We start from the raw sequence: 19,944 nt of genomic DNA on the forward strand, positions 1-19,944 counted from the left end.
CACTCCCCCCTAGCCATCTGCAAGCTGTACCTGGAACCTACCCTCTCACTGCCGGCCTCTTTTCCTCCCCTTGCACACTCCACCTAATACAATCCCTCAACACAGTCGTACACTCAGAGCCAGTACAATGTAGTTACACAGGTGTTTGTATTCTCCTTCAAGCAGCAATGAAGACAAATTATTAACCCGTGCATGATGGTTCCACCAAAAACTACATTAATGCTCGAGAGACAGTAAGAACCCTGTTAGACAAATCTATATTTTTTACTTGCCTCCTGTATCCAGTCAGTTTTGGTCATTAACACTCTCACGTCCATGTTCATCATTTCCACTGCAACTGACTGTAAAAACATATGAGTATTTATTGTAGTTTTGTTTTGTGGTGCTAAATAAATAATTATTTTTACTAGAACCACAACTTTAACCCTCAAGCATTTTTTGTTCCTTTTGTGGCTCATTCATTACATCTTGTAATGAACAAAGCAGCACTGTCATGTTATGTTGCTGTCAACTTTTTTCAGTACAGTTGAATAACTTTTCAGTTTCTTTTCTGCATCTACCAGTTAACTGGCTAGTTTGATGAAGCAAGTATGCAATATCATTATAAAACGTCTCAGCAGTATCCACTGGGAAAGCCAAATGAATGCCCCTTCAAGTCTCTCACATGCTACATTGAATGACTCATGGTGTATACACAGACAAGGAAAAAAGATTCCCAGATTCCCTGGTTAAAAATACACATTTCCTGGGTGGAAATACACTTTTTCCATGGTAAGTAACGGTATACTTTCCCTTGGAAGTGTAAAACTTATCAATCCTTTGAATGGTTAAGGTTTTATGCACCGGTGTAGAACTTCCCGGCATACAATGCATTTTGTAAATATTTTTGATGTGCAGCAACATGTTCGCTGCATATTTTCGAATTACAGAAGTACATATTTCAATTCAAAATGGTTCAAAAGGCTCTGAGCTCTATGGGACTTAACATCTGTGGTCATCAGTCCCCTAGAACTTAGAGCTACTTAAACCTAACTAACCTAAGGACATCACACACATCCATGCCCGAGGCAGGATTCGAACCTGCAACCGTAGCGGTCACGCGTCCAGACTGAAGCGCGTAGAACCGCTATTTGAATTCCACCAAACACAGCATGTTAGTTTCCGATGCATTGAAATGTAGATTGTGATGCACTTTACACTCATGTCACATGATCTTGCTAGCCGATGACAGCATATATTCAGAGCATAGGACACAAGTGATATAGTCAGCCAGTAGCAACATCACTGTTCAATAGTGCAAACATACAAATAGGAAAAGTTAATAGTTTAAATTAATATACATAAATCATGGACCTTGCTATTGATGGGGAGGCTTGTGTGGCTCAAAAATACAGATAGGTGCAACCACAAAGGAGGAGTATCTGTTGAGAGGCCAGACACACGCGTGGTTCCTGCAGCTAGTTGTATGGGCCACAGTCTGGATGATTGACTGATCTGGCCTTGTAACATTAACCAAAATGGCCTTGCTGTGCTGGTAATGTGAACAGCTGAAAGCAAGGGGAAACTACAGCCATAATTTTTCCTTAGGGTGTGCAGCTCTACTCTTGGGTAAAATATTCTGGAGGTAAAATAGTCCCCTCTTTGGATCCCCCAGAGGGAACTACACAGGAGGATGTTGTTTATCAGGAGAAACTAAACTGGCTTTCTACAGATTGGAATGGGGAATGTCAGATCCCTTAATTGGGCAGGTAGGTTAGAAAATTTAAAAAAGGAAATGGATAGATTGAAGTTAGACAAAGCGGGAACTAGAGAAGTTCGGTGCAGGAGGAACAAGACTTCTGGTCAGGTGAATACAGGGTTATAAATTCAAATCAAATAGATGTAATGCAGAAGTATGTTTAATAATGAATTTAAAAAAATAGGAATGTGGATAAGCTACTATGAACAGCATAGTGAATGCATTATTGTAGCCAATATAGAAATGAAGTCCACATCCACAACAGATGAGGGGGAGAATGTAAGATGAGATAAGAGAAATTATTCAGATAGTTAAGGGGAAGAAAATTTAGTAGTCATGGGGGACTGGAATTTCATTGTAGGAAAAGGAAGAGAAGGAAAAGTCATAGGAGAATATGGGAGACAGGAATAAAAGAGGAAGCCGCCAGGTAGAATTTTGCACAGAGAGAGCATAATTTAATCACCGTTAACACTTTGTTTAAGAATCATGAAAGAAGGTTTTATATGTGGAAGAGACCTGGAGACACTGGATGGTTTCAGATAGATTATATAATAGTAAGAGAAAGATTGGGAACTGGGTTTTAAATTATAAGACATTTCCTGGGGCAGATATGGACTCTGATCACAATTTATTGGTTATGAACTGCAGATTGAGACTGAAGAAACTGCAAAAAGGCAGGATTTTAAGGAGATGGGACCTGGATAAACTGGAAGACCCAGAGGTTGTAGTGTGTTTCAGAGGAAGCATTAGGGAACGCTTGACAAGAACGGGTAAAAGGAATACAGTAGAAGAAGGGTGGGTAGCTTTCAAAGATGAAATAGTCAAGGCAGCAGAGGATCAAGTAGGTAAAAAGATGAGGGCTAGTAGAAATCCTCGGGTAACATAAGAGCTATTGAATTTCATTGATGAAAGGAGAAAATACAGAAATGCAAAAAATGAAGAAGACGGAAGGGAATACAAATGTCTCAAAAATGAGATCAACAGGAAGCCTAAAATGGGTAAGCAGGAATGGCTAGAGGACAAAGGTAAGGACATAGAAGCATATATGACTAGGGGTAAGATAGATGCCATATACAGGAAAATTAAAGAGACCTTTGGTGGAAAGAGAACCCCCTGCATGAATATCAAGAGCTCAGATGAAAAACCAATCCTAAGCAAAGAAATGAAAGCAGAAAGGTGAAAGGAGTATATAAAGGATCTATACAAGGGAGATGTACTTGAGGGTATTGTGGAAATGAAAGTGGGTTGATGAAGATGACATGAGAGGTATGATATTGCGTGAAGAATTTCACAAAGCTAGACTTACATCGAAACAAGGCCCCCGAAGTAGGCAACATTCCATTACTGGTACAGATAGCCTTGGAAGGGCCAGCCATGACAAAACTCTTCCGTCCGGTGAGCAAAATTTATTAATCAGGCAAAATATCCTCAGCCTTCAAGAAGAATATAATAATTCCAATTGCAAAGAAAGCAGGTGCTGACAGATGTGAAAATTACTGAATGATCAATTTAATAAGTCACAGTTGTAAAATACTAACACAAATCCTTTACAAAACAATGGAAAAACTGGTAGAAGCCAACCTTAGGGAGGATCAGTTTGGATTCAGGAGAAATGTAGAAACACGTGAGGTAATACTGATCCTACGACTTCTCATAGAAGATAGGTTAAGAAAAGGAAAACCTATGTTTATAACATTTGTAGACTTAGAGAAAGATTTTGACAATGTTGACTGGAATACTCTCTTTCAAATTCTAAAGCTGGCAAGGGTAAAATACTGGGGGCGAAAGGCTGTTTAAAGTTCATACTGAAACCAGATGACAATTATAAGGATCGAGGGGCACTAAAGAGAAGCAGTGGTTGAGAAGTGACTGAGACAGGGTTGTAGCCTGTGCCCAATGTTATTCGATCTGTGTATTGAGGAAGCAGTAAAGGAAACAAAAGAAAAATTTGGAGAAGGAATTAAAATGCACGGAGAAGAAATAAAAACTTTGAGGTTCGCTGATGAAATTGTAATTCTGTCAGAGACAGCAAAGGACTGGAATGAACAATGTCTTGACAAGAGGATATAAGATGAACATCAACAAAAGCAAAACAAGGACAGCGGAATGTAGTCAAATTAAATCAGGTGATGCTGAGGGAATTGGATTTGGAAATGAGACACTTAAAGTAGTAGATGAGTTTTGCTATTTGGGGAGCAAAATAACTGATGATGGTCGATGTAGAGAGGATATAAAATGTAGACTGGAAATGGCAAGAAAAGCATTTTTCAAAAAGAGAAATTTGTTAACATCAAGTATACATTTAAGTGTCGGGAAGTATTTGCTGAAAGTATTTGTATAGAATGTAGCCATGTATGGAAGTGAAACATGGAATGATGAAGATTATATGGGTAGATCACATAACTGATGAGGAGGTACTGTATAGAATTTGGAAGAAGAGAAACGGGATCACCAATTTGGTACTGGAGGGAAGCTTGGAGGGGTGGGGGTAAAAACTGTAGAGCAGAATATAGTAAGCAGATTCAGAAGGACTTAGGTTGCACTGGTTACTTGGAGATAAGAGGCTTGCACAGGATAGGGTAGCGTGGAGAGCTGCATCAAAGCAGTCTTCGGACTGTAGACCACAACAACAACACGCAGTATAGCTAGAAGAAAAGCTAAACTTTCACATATAATATTGGACTTTTTTGCATGTGTTACACTTTAATATACCTCATACAAATGTGCCATTAAAATTTTAAATAATTTTTGGCTTGAAATTCTTCTACATGGCTGGCCCTCAAAGTGTTAAGCTATAAATGAGAATCAAACACTCACTCAGTGATTTAAGAAATTCAAAGCACATAACATAATTCATCACGCATAAAATAAAACTCATTTTGAAAGTAATGCTTTTCAACCACCCAATATTTTCCCACAACCTGTTAGAATTTGTTTCAGCAGTTGTCAGAGCACAAGAAAACAGCATAACTGCACATGACGACATAGGAAGCCCCAATGTTCATACCTATGAAGCATTAAGAGATCTTGCATTATGTTGTAAACCACACAGGACATCAGAGGATACTCCACGAGCATCGGACTTCTGTAAACCACACTAAAATGCATAGTACTGTTGAAAGTGTACATTCATATGTCCAAATTCACAAAGTAGGCCCCAACTTAATATTAAGCCTTTCATTGTGGTTTTGGGACTACAAATTCTCTTAGAGTACCAGTACTGTATTATCTCACATTTTGTTCATTATTAAGGCATAACGCCATACATGCAGAAGATAAAAATGGGCACTTGTAGCTCAGCAAACAGTTGACACTAGCCAATGGTGTGGATTGACAGAACTTCATTTCAAATAAAGTGAGTGCCTCTGTGAAAAAGATTAATGAAAGCCAGATTTCTTTAGAAAATCGACAAAAATAACTTCATTGTTCTGCAAGGTAATTAATGTTTGATTGCCAAAAACCTGGAAATAAAATAAAATCAGAAAACTGAAACATATTTTAGCGTCTTTCATAATTATGTGAATGTGTTAATTCATTTGCTAGCTCCCGGCCACGAAAATCCGTTTTGTTTTCATTTGATGTGAGAGATAGCAAAATCATTCAACTTAAATGCAGGTCATGTGGAGATTACCCCCTCCCTACTACAACCCTGACTACTCAGCATGTGTACGAATCTGGCAGTTGTGGGTGCCGCAGAAATATTTTTTCAGGTAGCATTTGGATACTTGTTGCTACTGCTGATACAGCTAACAGCTGCCCTTAAAGTAACCATAAGCAGGAGCAGGTACTGCTCATACGCGACTCAACTGTGCATGCGCATGAGCCTGCTGGCAACTGTGCTAACAAACCTAATGTAAACCTTTGTGACTGTCACACTCATCGGAAGTGGTTTGCTGTTATGAAGTATTGCATAGTCTTCACCTTAAAGCCTTGGTCACATTTTCCTATCTGCAGATGCTTGTGTGTGCACCATGTTTTGTTTTTATAAATGGCACATTTTTCCCTCATTTGTTTTATCACTGCTGTATTATTCTGCAGAAGGGAGATAAAGTAAAATTCTTGTTATAGAATCTGTTCTTACCACTCAAAATAACAAAAATTTAACTGAAAACTAAAACAATGATAACTTCCAGGAATTCTAACAAATTACCGGGTTTTTCCCAGTTTTCTCCCATATGAAAAAAATCCCGGGTTTTTCCCCTTTGTCCCACAGCGTATACACCCTGATGAGTATACGATGATGTTTATTAAGTTAGTGCAGATTTTAAACTGGATGCTTTTGAAAGAAACAGTGCCACTGAAATTACAAGAAAGTTATAAAAATTCAAATATCTTCATTGTGTCTGGTACACGAAGAGGTCTTTAAAAGTGTGATAACGGATGCATTTACATCTACATAGATACTCTGCAAATCACACTGAAATGCCTGGCAGAGGATTCATCGAACCACTTTCACAAAATTCTCTATTATTCCAACCTTGAACAGCCCTTGGAAAAAACTAACACCTATATCTTTCCATGCGAGCTCTGATTTCCCTTATTTTATAATGTTGATCGTTTCTCCCTATGTAGGCAGGTGTCAACAAAATATTTTTGCATTCAGAGGAGAAAGTTGGTGACTGAAATTTCGTGAGAAGATTCCGTCACAACAAAAAACACCTTTGTTTTCATGATGCCCATCCCAAATCCTATATCATGTCAGTGACACACTCTCCCTATTTCACGATAATACAAAGTGTGCTGCTCTTCTTTGAACTTTCTTTGTGTACACCATTAATCCTATTTGCTAAGAATCCTAGACTGTGCAGCAGTACTCCACAAGAAGATGGACAAGCTGTGTGTAGACAGTCTCTTTAACAGAGCTGTTATATTTTCTAAGTTCTGCCAATAAAATGCAGTCTTTGGTTCACCTTCCCCACAACATTTCCTGTGTGTTCTTTCCAATTTAAGTTGTTTATAATTGTAATTCCTAGATATTTAGTTGAATTTACGGCCTTTACATTTGACTGATTTATCATATAACCGTAGTTTAACGGATTTCTTTTACAGCACTCATGTGGATGACCTAACACATTTCATTATTTATGGTCAATTGCCAATTTTCATACCACACAGATATCATTCCCAAATCTTTTTCCAATTCGCTTTGATCTTCTGATGACTTTACTAGACAGCATCATACGCAAACAACCTAAAACAGCTGCTCAGGGCTCCTGAATCTTTTGTGTGGATATGGAACAGCAGGGGGCCTGTAATACTATGCTGTGGAATGCCAGAAATCACTTCTGTGTTACTCGATGACTTTCCATCAGTTAGTACGAACTGTGACCTCTCTGACAGAAAATCACAAATCCAGTCACATAACTGAGATATTATTCCATAAGCATGCAATTTTACTAGAAGCTGCTTTTATGGTACAGTGTCAATAGCCTTCTGGAAATCTAGAAATATGGAATCAATTTGAAATCCCTTGTCAATAGTACTCAGCACTTTGTGTGTGTAAGGAGCTAGTTGTGTTTCACAAGAATGGTGTTTCCTAAATCTGTGCTGACTGTGTGTCAATAGATCATCTATTGAAGGTAATTCATAATGCTCGAACACAATATATGTTCCAAAATCTTGCTGCATATTGACTTCAATGATATGGGCAAGTAATTTAGTATATTACTCCTACTACCTTTCTTGAATATTGGTGAGATCTGTGCAGCTTTCCAGTCTTTGGGTATGAATCTTTTGTCAAGTGAGCGGTTATATTTTATTGTTAAGTATGGAGCTATTGCATCAGCATACTCTGAGAGGAACCTATTACTGGTATACACTCTGGACTGGAAGACTTGCTTTTATCAAATATTTTAAGTTGATTCACTACTCCGAGGATATCTACTTCTAAGTTACTCATGTTGACAGCTGTTCTTGATTCAAATTCTGGAATATTTACTTCGTCTTCCTTGGTGAAGGAATTTCGGAAGGCTGTTATTAGTAACATCGCTTTAGCAGCACTGTCATCTATAGTATTTCCATTGCTATTGGGCAGAGAAGGCATTGATTGTATCTTGTCACTAGTACACTTCACATACAACTAGAGGTGCTTGCTGACAAACTTTGACCTCACTCAGTCTCTGAGAAAGAAAAGGAAAATTATCCTAAGCGAATGAAGAAGCAATCTAGTTGCGGGTCTAATGATGAATCTATTGATGAGGGTGAAGCAGAACACTCCTTTAAGGTTAATTTTTTATATGTTATAGTTGATACAGCTGTCTGCTCACTAAAAGATAGATCTGAGCTTATTAACTGCTGAAAGTTCTCCACATAGCTCATTATCTTATATTACAAAAAGTAATTTCATTGACATTTTTCCCAATACTTTTTTAAGTTTATGAATCCTCATGACTTTAATATCTGTAGCTAGTGGAGAAAGGAGTGTTTCAAAACTAAATTTCTTAAGGACATACCTGAAGTCAACACTTTCTCAAGAACAAGTGTGTGGACTGTCAACTTCAGCTGTCACAAGCAATATGTTGCAGTCAACAGATTTAGATTCTATTTTGAAATGTTTTACTAAGTTAAAGGTTAGAACAATTTCAACATAATGAGTGGTAACCCTTGGGGCTACCGCTTCTAGCAGGAAACTGAAGAATACATCAGTACCATTGTCACCGGTCGGTCGTAGTTACAACTCTTCTGTTTTCCACTTAAAATGCCATCAGGTCAGTCACCAAAGAGAGGCACTATAATGAGCTCACCAAAGAGGCACTATAACAGATGCACCACACAGGATGGCTGTGCGAGTGCTCTTCTAGTGCCACCTGTGCGCAGTTCGAATGCGGCTACTTATTTATGTGACTGCTGCCGGTTGCACTCTCTCTTTCTGTTCGCTCACCACACTGTGTTCTCTGTTTGCTCATGTGCTGTGTTTAGACCACTTCTCTATATACTCTACTACTGGCTGTTGTACAGGCTCATTCTTGTGGTTTGCTGTATGGACTGTGCATATGCCTTGATAACTATATCAAGCTTGAACTACCAAATATATTAGTAGAACCTGCCATGCTGTTTTTATGTTGTTAGCTACAATACAACATCTTCATCCAAGAAAAATTTCTCATTATATATTCTACACAACTGTAGGAATTCTACGCAACTTCATTAATGGAATATTTCTCTTTCATATCTAATTTGTGTTTCCCAGTTGAGGACATAATAAGTTTGACTATGTTTATCAATTTTCAACTATTTTCATGTAAATTTTCAAAAATTTAACTACTTGTGAGTTTTCCTCACATGTGACATACATCTTATGCAGTTAAACAGTGTCTTTAGTTTTACACATCAGCATCAAATTACATGATAGTTTTTGTATTCTGTCCTACTGTTTCCAAAGAAAGTGAATTAACTTGTAAATTACAGAAACAAAAAGTTCCAGTATTGAACTGAAAAATAATTTCAATTTTTCTACCCATTAGAACAATACAACATATAGTTCTTTCAGCTTTCACTAAAAGTTTTTATGCATCTCAGGAATTACCTTAAATTGATGTGAATTGTTTCTCCTCTTAATATTTAGCACTGGAATAAGACTCAGAAATTTGTTATCTGTTACAGAGAATGCCTATGCCTATTTTAAGAAAAAAGAACTCACATTGCATGACCACTAGATTTAGATTTATGTTTAAGGGCCTTACTTGTGTTGGAAACGGCTTAAACCAGCCTGGTCAATGCCAAAGGACATCAACAAAATTTTGAAAAAGTTCAGAAGTGATACTGACCTATGTTACCATCACTGACAGCATGAGAATTTCTTAATTTAATAGCAAGGTTAAGTTAAATATACCTTCTAGTGACCTACCTGAACATATTTATAATTGCTTCACTAATGGGCTCATGAGAATCATCAGTCAGTTCACGAAACTGGAATAAAAGAATAATCAGTTACATACTGTCATGAAGTAATTTTGTGAATGACTACACCACTGTCCATCATTTCTTTATGGCACAGAATTTATGATAATAAGGAAACAGGGAGAGAAACTGTAGTTTTACACCACTGTCCATCATCATTTCTTTATGGGACAGAATTTATGATAATGAGGAAACAGAGAGAAACTTTAGATTTCACATAACAAATAACATGGCTACTTCTGAACACTCCCAATAGTTAATAGGTTGTCTTTATATCTATACTGAAATCAGATGTTACACACACAAAGACAGAATGTGTTGTGTAAGGTTGTGAAATTAGACAAGGCAATGCTGGAGTATTGATGTGGATAACTGTGGTCCGTGTAGCATTTTTGTGAACAGTGTGCCATTCTCCTGGCATATTTCTCCTTCTGAATATACTTGGAAAAGGAATTTAATATTTTTCTGTAACATGTGTAAAACAATGAATTTTTTTATGTGAGGTGCAACGAATGAAAAGAACAAATACAACAAGTACGATTTAGATAAAAGAGAAGATATTGTACCTTTTTGAGTAGTACCGCTGACATAGCACTCTTCATACATTCCTTATTAAGAGGTCTGTATATGTGTAATAATTGTAAATTTACTAAATCATTTTTAGAATACAAAATGTTGCTTGTTACTATTGAAACCATCTTTTATTTACAGAAAACAGTTACTGAAAGTTTTATTAGTTATGATCATACTCTATTGTTGTCTGCCATTACAGTCAGTACAACTATTTTGGTAATCACACAATGAGTTAAATAACTGTGCAAATGTTTATTGTAGAACTTGTTTACTTGCATTCAGCTCTTACAGAATGAAGTATGAAAGAATTCACTGTTGGTAGGATTAATCCAACATTTTGAAGAACAATAAGAATTAAATCAAACAATTGTACGGAGACACAACAGATAAGTGGGCAGGTCAACTGAAGTCACCAATCAAAGATCACATGCATACAGAAGATCAGATGGGGGGGGGGGGGGGGGGACAGACGATTTCTTTGTGTTCCTTGAGTAATTCTTATTTGGAACAAAACAGAACTGAACTAACATGTTGCTCAAGATGATTTTCCCATTGTAGTTATGTACAATACAGCATGGGGGGAAGAAAATTGTGAAACTTCAATGTTCAAAATTTCATGGGTGTGCATTTTGATCAGAACCTTAACTGGATACCACAAGTACTAAATCTTCTCAAATGCTTGAGTTCAGCAACGTTTGTTGTACATGTAATTGCTGCTTTTTGCGATGAAAGCACCAGAAAATTAGCTTATTTCACATGCTGCCGTTCTATAATGTCATACGGAAGAATTTTCTGGAGCAATTCCACACACAGATACAAAGTATTCACTGCACAGAAACATGTTGTAAGGGTAGTATCTGGTGCCCATTTCCGAATTTTATGCATGTGACTGTTCAAAAAAAATTTAACATTCTAGCAAGAGCCTCACAACGAATTTAATCTATTATGAAGAATCGGGTACTTCTTGAAAAACAGTAGTTGCATTGGTAAATACAACAATAATAACAAAAACAGAGACCACTATCCACAAACTAAAACTATCGTATTGAATTCAATGTGTTTGTGATTAACATTAGTTTTGAAAACAAATCTAAATCATTTCTAATTGACAACTTTTTCTACTCCATAGATGAATTTCTCAGTAAATAATGTGTGTGGTTGGGCTCCACTCATCAAGAGAAGATAATGACATATATGACATCACAGCAAGTTGAATGAAACACAACCCATGAAACATGGAAAAAAACTGAAAATAATTTACAAAGAAAACCTGCGGATGAATGAACATGGTGCAACAGCACACATAACAAATCAGAAAATTGAACTAGGTTTGAGAGGGAAGAACTGGGCCAGTTGGGAGGGGTAAATACAGGGTGTGTCCGTCAAACCTGCATTTTTTAAATGATTGTAAAATAAACACAGATGCAGATATCAAAATTTTATTCATACAATCTTATCCTATGTTAAAAAATCATTTAAGAAACATCAACTCATTTTTTTCATCGTTTGAAAATAACATCAGCACTATGGCATCCTTCTCGATCACGGCATTCTCGCAGGTGATTTACGAAGCTGTCCATCACATGATGGAGCATACCCTGAGGAATTTCTCGATTTCCAGCCAGATTCTTGTTTTGTGATCACCAACCTGATGAGGTCTTTCTTCGTACACTTTGATCTTAAGGTAACACCATAAGAGAAAATCACAAGCTGTAAGGTCGGGTGAACGGGCGGGGGAGGGGGGGGGGGGGGGGCAACTGCTCCATTCTTGGAAATCACCCAGTTAGGAAAAACTTCATTTAGAACATTAATGCTCATGCGGGCTGTGTGACTTGTTGCTCCATCTTGTTGAAATAACGTTTCATCATTCACTGCATACTGACGAAGCTGAGGTATGAATAATGTCCTTAACATTGTCGAGTAGCACTCAGCATTCACAATAACAGATTGCCCTCTTTCATTCTTAAAAAAATAAGAGAATATTATTCCTGATGAGGACATTGCACACCAAACTGTTACCTCGGTTGAGTGCAGGGGTTTTTCATGGAGTTGGTGAGGGTTCTGATCACTCCAATATCGAAAGTTCTGTTTGTTCACATATACAATGAGGTGAAAATTTTCCTTGTCACTCATTTTGAGGTTGTGAACAAGCTCCTCATTTTCTTCAATCATTTGTAAAAGACTTTCACAGAAATGCTGTCAGACCATGAAGTCATTATTATTAAAAGCGTTAACCACTTTGATTTTGTTTGGGTGGTGATGTAAGTCTAACCTCAAAATCCTTTGGACAGTCCTGTCAGAAATTCCAAGCACAACACATTGTCTATGCACTGATCACCGGGGGGCTTCTTCCCACAGCAATTCTTACACTTTCCACATTCTCGGGTGTATGCACTGTCTTCGTTCTTCCACCTCTTTTCCTTATTGTTTCACCAACGTTTTCAAAGTTTTTGACCCAAGTTTTTATTGAGTTACAAAAGGCACCGGCCTATTACAATTAATTTGAAAATGCAACTGCAAATGACTCTCAGCAGCTACATAGCTACCGCTTTGGTAAAACGCTTTCACTACAAACTACCACTGTTGCTTAGTCCACTTCTCCATGGCTACTGAAATGCTTTGTGTTGGGGAACACAGTGGTCACCTTGGTTACTGCCCCCCCCCCCCTCCACTACTTCCAATGCTTCTGCGCACTAATAATAAATGCAGGTTTGACTGCCTGACTGGTGCACCCTGTATGAGGGAGAGGGGGGGGGGGGGGCTATTGAAAGCTGTAAATGTCATTGGCAATGTTGTGTGCAGCATGTTCAACAAAGTATTATGAAATTTGGTAGATTAATGCAAGTCGACAGACTGGCTAGTAATTATGTCTCAGGGGGGTGATTGCATTGCAGTTGGTATGTTATGTGTATGCTTTTGCATAACATCCCAACTTTTAATACCAACTTTAAAAACTTAAGTTGACTTAACAGCACAAAAAATATTTCATTTTGATGAAACTTTGGATCATTATAAGGATTATGTTAAACTGCCTCCCTAACAATTCCTTGCCCCACACCTCCGAGAAAACAGCAGTACATGGTGTATACACACAAAAGAAAAAAAATCCTGGGTTTCCTGGTTAAAAACAGATTCTTTTCTTAGTGAAAGTAGACTGTACCCAGGGTGAAAGTACATTTTTTCCATGTTAGGTGACAATGTACTTTCCCTCTGGGCTGTAAAACTTACCGGTCCATTGAATGGCAAAGATTTTATACGCGGGCATAGAACTTACCGGCATTTTAGTAAACGAAACCCAGCAAAAAATCAAAGCATTTAGGAAAGATCTTGAGTATTTAGGAAAGATATTTGATGCGCAGAAACACACTGCGTATTTCCATATTACAAAAGCATAAATATGAATTTGACCAAATACGAAGCAATAGCTTCTGAAGCACTGAAATCAAGATTGTACTGTGCAATGTACTTTTGTCAGCCAACCATAGCTCATGTCAGATGATTTCACCAGCCAATGACAGCAGATATTCAAAGCAAAGTCATATAGTCAGTCAATAGCAACATCATTGTCAAGTACTGTGAAAACACAAATGGGGGGGGGGGGGGGGGGGACAGGACAAAAATTACCAAGAGTAACTGACACACTTTTCAATGACAATCACACCACAGATCATAGTTTTTTGTATTTGAATTAAATAAATAATAAAAAAATAAAAAATGGTGAAGGAAAGAGCTAAAAGACATACTTGTCCTCACTGAAAGCAAATTTTAGAGTGATGGATATAGTAACTGCACTTGACACATATATGCCCGTTTTATGCTGAACACTTTACAGACCAAGCCAGAGTACAGAACGGACCATGATCTTCTTGACATACAAGCCACCAATTGCTCAAACACTGGAATCATTTCGTATGAGAGCAAGTTACAGAAGTCTCATTGCCTATTGCTTGACAGGTGCTGCTTTCTGCTGACTATTTTTACAATTACTCTGAAAGAAGCAGTAGCGAATCTTAGAGCAGTTTGGAGCATGCTTTGGAGAAGATGAGACAATTTGCTGGGGAAACAGGCAGAAAAGAAGCAAACAGGTACTGCTCTAACTGCAACCTATTTCTCTGCATGCTGCAACACCTTGAATTTTCCAAAGAAAAGCCAGTTTTGTGTGAAATTGTTCAAGAACTCACCTCACACTTTTTTTAAGGATAGTTATTCTTTTTGCTGTTGTTATTGCTTAAATTGTAATATATGAAAGAACTAAAATAAAAATGAAAAACTAACATTGAAGCTTGGTATTTTTTAGCGTGCGTTACCCTTTAAGTTACACCAAACACAAAGGCGCCAGTAGAATTTTAATAATGTCACAAATGGTTGATCATCTGGGCCCAAAATTTTCCTATGTGGCTGGTCCTCAAAGTGTAATGTTTTGAATGAAAGTCAAACACTCCACAATTTAAGAAATTCATCGCACATTGTCAATAATTAATCTTGCATAGAAAGGAACTTATTTTGAAAGTAATTCTTCTCAAACCATAACCTGCTTTAAATGTAAACAGTTGTGGCATCACACTCATCGAAAGCAGTTTTGTTGTTACAAAGTATTGTGTAGCCTTTGACACATTTTTCTTTAGGCAGACGCTTGTACATGCACTGTATTTTATTGTTGTAGGTGGTTCGTCTTCCTCGCTACTAAAGTTTTATTTTGGTTGGTTTAAAAGAGGGAGAAGGGATCAAACTACGAGGTCATCGGTCCCTTGTTCCGAAGGAAACAATGCCACAAATGTGGGAATAAGACAATGAGACTTACAAAACAAAACAGAATGAAAGGAAAAACCACAACAACGACTGAAGGGCAACAAATACTTAAAATAAGCAAAAGGGGACAAGAAAACCACAAAGATGCAAGAAATAGGTAGAAGAGGATAAAACAAGAAAGCTGGTTACCATGGCTGGCTGACCATGAGGAAAAAGGAAAAGCCAGCCACTCTGCAACACATTAAAACCTCCACCCTGAAAGCACTATGCTGGAGGACTCACAAAAAACTTAGAGCTAATGATAAAACTCACCCTCACGAATAAAACGTAAAACTAAAGCTGCTGTTGAGACATTGTCGCCCAACACCGAAGGTAGGGTGCTGGGAAAGTTAAAAGTCCGCTGCAGAGCAGCATAAAGTGGGCAGTCCAGCAAGAGATAGACAATCGTCATTTGTGTGCCACAGCAACACTGAGGCAGGTCCTCACAATGGAGGAGGTAATCATGCGTCAGCCACGTATGGCCATTGCGAAGCTGACAGAGAACCACAGAGTCCCTGCGAGAGGCGTGCATGGAGGTCTTTATTTTGGTGTTATTCTCTCATTTTATGTTTTATTGTTGCAGTAGTGAGCTAAAGTACAATTCTTTGTTAGAGTATCACTTCTTACCCACTAAAATTACAAAATGGTAATGGAAAACTTAATGAACACTTCCCAAAATTCTAAAAAATTGCCCTGTTCTTCCTGAGTTTCGAGCGTATACACGCTGCAGTAGCATAAACTGAAAGCTTGTGCATTTTTCTGCAAACAGTAGCACACACAATTTAAAGACAGACATTTAAATTTTCAATATAATCAATTATGTTGTTCGTTAGGAAATGATTGAAAGTTTCATGATATGCCCTGCTGGGTCATTCTGAAACAATGTAGCAAACAGTTTGCCTGGCAGTCGCATTGTGGAAACATAACTTTACCACATCTGTGAGGGGAGTCCTCGCATCTGCATATTCTGTTAATCACTGTCCACATTCTGCATGATTGGTCGAAGGCAAGGAACTTCTTTCCTGTGCAGAGCAAATTTTGGCAGTGTGGAGTACAACCCTCTGTCCAGTCTCATTCTCATGACTTGGTTAAGACTGAGACGTGTGCAGTTCCATGGCTGTTTTCATGGATAATTCCTTGATAGAAACCGGTTTCTATCTAGGAAAATTGCATCTTGATGGATTAGGAGCTGCAAGTTGCCTTGTATGCATTTAAACTCATGAAGAATAACTGCTTTTCATCGACAGCCATGATTCTATAAGTGCAATAAACAAATTCCTTTCTTTGGTAGATTTTTAATGCCCTTCATAGTGTTAAGAGTTCTCTATCAAATGAAAGAGTCATTTTTGCCACACCTCATATCTGTTTATAAGTGTCTAACATTGGTCAGGCTTTAAACACACAAACAAAATTTCAAAAGTCAAAGACCTACGCAAGAAAACGTGTGGAACCAACACATCGTTAGCAGAAGAAAATATAGCAGACACTTGATTTGAAACCATGGGAAGAAACAAGAAAGATGAAAGAAACGTCTAGGGGTAAATCTGGTTACATACGAGGAAATGTACACACCTGACTCCTGACGTTTATTTTATTTTTATTCAATTGGAGCTGTAAGCCAATGACGAAGCTACATGATATATCATAATAAATACAGAACTTTTTAAAATAATTTAGAATAATAATACACTGAATCAAATACCAGAATGAACACATACATCAAAAGAATTATTTAATTAACTGTTAATAATGAGCAATAATGAGGGAAAGGTCGGCCATGGCCTGTATGTAGGAACGAACCATCTGAACATTTCCTTAGAATTGGGAAAATTCAACTCACAAGAGACTGATCCAATAGACATGTCGAAACCTGCCCTGAAATTTTTTACCCACGAAGAAGACAACAAGAGAAACTCACTGCCAAAATATTAGCTGCTAAGAGGCACTGCAAGTATTTTGTAAAAAATATTGCGGTTACACATTTCTGTCGCACCAAGAACAGCTTTATAACAGCAGTTTGAACAGCCCTGCCCACCTGCTTTGCGACTCGCAAATCACTCACGCAGTGCCATGTAACGGAATTATCCGGAGTTCACAGACACCAATTTTAAGCACCTAAAGTCTGGTTTACAATGGAACAAATGGAAGCAAACACGTGTGAATGAGCATTTGCAGAAAATTCACTAGCATTCGCTTGTATATGGGTTGAATCGTTTATACCAGAGGGAATGGAAGAGAACACGAGGTAGGAAACATTGGCTATGAATGCTGTGTTATTAGATTTTAGTTTCTGGAGCTAATATTCGGCATACAGGATACAACTCTATCTTGTTAGAGCCACAATGCAAGACACTGCTATTCAGTTAGGATTATTTTGCATGGTGAATGCAATGTTCTTAATGGAGTATGCAAAATGGTGCAGGGAAGGAAGACAAGTGTCTCAATTTGTATGGAAGTGTGACATGGGTGGAGATCGTGCACTTTACATGGAATTGCTGCATCTCCATCTCTCCTTAGCACTGGTCCAAAATTTTCCTTGTATATCAGCTGCCATTTTTCCTGGCTTCTCATTACCATTGAGGGGAAATTTATAAACAGAACACTAATTATCGATATCAGCATCGTCTCAAGACACAACACAGCTAGCGTTTCCACTATACATGTAACGACTAATGGTCATACTCTTCTTCGCCCCCCCCCCAAAAAAAAAAAAAAAAAATCATGGGTCAAAGTACCTGCTTCGTAATCCAGAAGAGCAAGGAAATCCCGTTCAGACCACAACTTTTTCAATATGATTTTTAACCAAGCATTCACTTCTCACAGATGTTGGAGGGGTCACAAAAGACGTGTGGTTCGGATTCCACATTAAACTGCAAGTCTCCATTTTCCGATTAGGTAACTGGAAGGTTAGGGACACGAAAGTAGCTGCAGTGGTATCCAGTTGAAAGACCTGCAAGAGACCTACTGAATACACCAGAAAGAATTCTCTTTTGCTCATGCTTGTTAGCCTGTTTGCTCCAGTGAAAACCTGGCTTAAACTATGAACATTTTTTTTAATAATGTACATGTAATTCTGATAAAATTGGCTAGCAGAGAAAATAAAATCGTAGCAGTGTTTGATGTTACAGACGACTTCCATCAATGAGGACTTGTAATTTGTTGAAATGAAATTTGTCTTGCAGCACTACATTTTATAACAATTCCTGTAGTACCTTCCTTATAATAATGTTTGAATATTTTACATTTGACTATCAGTGAGACAGTTCTTTATTTACTCCCTGTAATCGTCAAAAAAATGCGAATTGTCTATTGAATGACAAAAACAAACATCTTTCTTGCACCAGGCGCACCGGACAAAGGAAAATTGATGCAATCAGGCATTTCACTGTAACCACTAGTTTTATTTGGATAGACCTCGAACGGAGTCAGAAATGGTCCCGGCCACTGTTCTGCATACTGCGCTGCATACCAGGCATACATGATCAAATTCATGAAGTGTGGTGAAGAAAACTGGTAATGCACAATTGACTAGCATACTGTTACGCTGATAAACCTGAAATGAGAGAGAGGTATCGGAAATTATGTTGTCTGATAATTTCCTGAAAAATGCTTTTCACTGTCCAAAAAAATTCTTTATCGAGAGGTTGAATCACACTAGTAGTTCTATGTGGAATCCACATTACATCTGCAGATTTTTCGTCGTCCTTCACAAAAACAAGAGGTGTCATCGTGTCCAGACCATGAATCCAAGAAAAGCAATGAATTAGTTTTTGCAGCTGAATGAAATATTGAAAATTATTCTTTCCCATTTTTTGCTATGTCGATTATAAGATTTTTGCACCTAAACAGTCCATTTTTTTTATTTTCGTCCTAATTTGCCTTGTGGTTCCTGAAGACAGATATACAACTGCAGAAAGAGTAAACCACTCATACTTATCACTGGCATTGTCATATATGAATGTCTCATTGCATTCATTGATTGGGCAACCGACTCAGTCTTTTTCTCACCTCAAAATGATAAAGTGCAGTGTGCATAAAGTTCTTTCACGAAACCTGACTGATCAGCATTACAAACAGCAGTTGCGGGGATAACAGCAAGTTTCATCCTTACGCCAGCTATGAATTTCTCTATAGCATTGTCTGTCACCGGCAGCTGCTATACAGTTTTACCTGACGGAGACTTGGTAATTTTGCGACTTCCTATTCTGTACGATTTCTTGAACCTGCATAGCCAGGTCGACGAAGCCTTAAAATTAGTAATGTTCATGTCAGATGCAATTCGGAGGGCCAGTCTCTTAGATCTCTATCGGTAACGGTGCATAGCCTCTCACGAGCAGTTCTAAATCTTTCCTACAGTTTTTCATTCAGATGGTATCGGGTTTCCATTTGGTGCATATTTCTTACTTCATGCAACTCATTCTTCCATTTGTACAGTTCAAGCTCTGACTTGATGAAACAGAAAAACCTTTACACACTGCGTGGCTTCAAGCATTTTTTCCCTCCTTCATTTAACCAATATTTCACAGGCTTTTCTTTGTTGCTGAAAGCTGTTGCAGTACATGTTTTTTTTAGGCTTTGAAGGTATCCTCCTTCAGAACTGCTACTGGCACAACTGACGTCATCCAAATCACAATTCATGGAAATGCCAGGGTTATTTCTTATTTCTTATAACATATCCACAATTTCAAATGAAATGTCAATATTAGTTGAATGGATGTTATGGAAATCAACTAATAAACAACAAATAAGTATGTCCTCAGGAGAAGTAGGTGATTTTGGATGGAAACCACACTCTTTATATTTCACCATTGCTAAATTGAGAATTTTAATTGGATTCCACATTACTGTGAAACTGGAAGTGAAAAAAGGTACTATTGGCAAGCATGCCTTACGAAAGCACAATAAATATTAATTCAGCTTTATCTACAGGGTGTCCCAGCTATCTT

The 19,944-nt window shown here is 37.8% G+C and overlaps 2 protein-coding genes across 6 annotated transcripts in view; one reads left to right on the forward strand and one right to left on the reverse strand.

Annotated features, from left to right (window-relative positions):
• LOC126263701 (intraflagellar transport protein 74 homolog) overlaps nucleotides 1-19,944 on the forward strand; it is a 204,397-nt gene that overhangs the window by 179,273 nt on the left and 5,180 nt on the right. For 2 of the 5 annotated variants that reach the window (XM_049960839.1, XM_049960841.1), the window contains exon 10: nucleotides 14,165-14,295. The exons of 2 other annotated variants lie outside the window; for them this stretch is intronic. Coding sequence is in view for 1 of the 3 variants with exons in the window: in XM_049960841.1 (XP_049816798.1) it covers nucleotides 14,165-14,181 (17 nt within the window). In the remaining 2 variants the exon portion in view is untranslated. Of the gene's footprint in view, nucleotides 1-9,340; nucleotides 10,227-14,164; nucleotides 14,296-19,944 lie in introns of those variants that run through there. One more of the 5 variants, XM_049960840.1, reaches the window with a different exon arrangement.
• Nucleotides 1-19,944, reverse strand: part of LOC126263703 (bifunctional polynucleotide phosphatase/kinase) — a 78,892-nt gene that overhangs the window by 532 nt on the left and 58,416 nt on the right. Inside the window, exon 6 of the mRNA XM_049960843.1 lies at nucleotides 9,585-9,646. Within this exon, the coding sequence (XP_049816800.1) occupies nucleotides 9,585-9,646 (62 nt within the window). The remainder of the gene's footprint in view (nucleotides 1-9,584; nucleotides 9,647-19,944) is intronic.

Source organism: Schistocerca nitens, chromosome 6 (genome assembly GCF_023898315.1).
Source record: "Schistocerca nitens isolate TAMUIC-IGC-003100 chromosome 6, iqSchNite1.1, whole genome shotgun sequence".
In the NCBI taxonomy this organism is placed as follows: Eukaryota; Metazoa; Arthropoda; class Insecta; order Orthoptera; family Acrididae; genus Schistocerca; species Schistocerca nitens.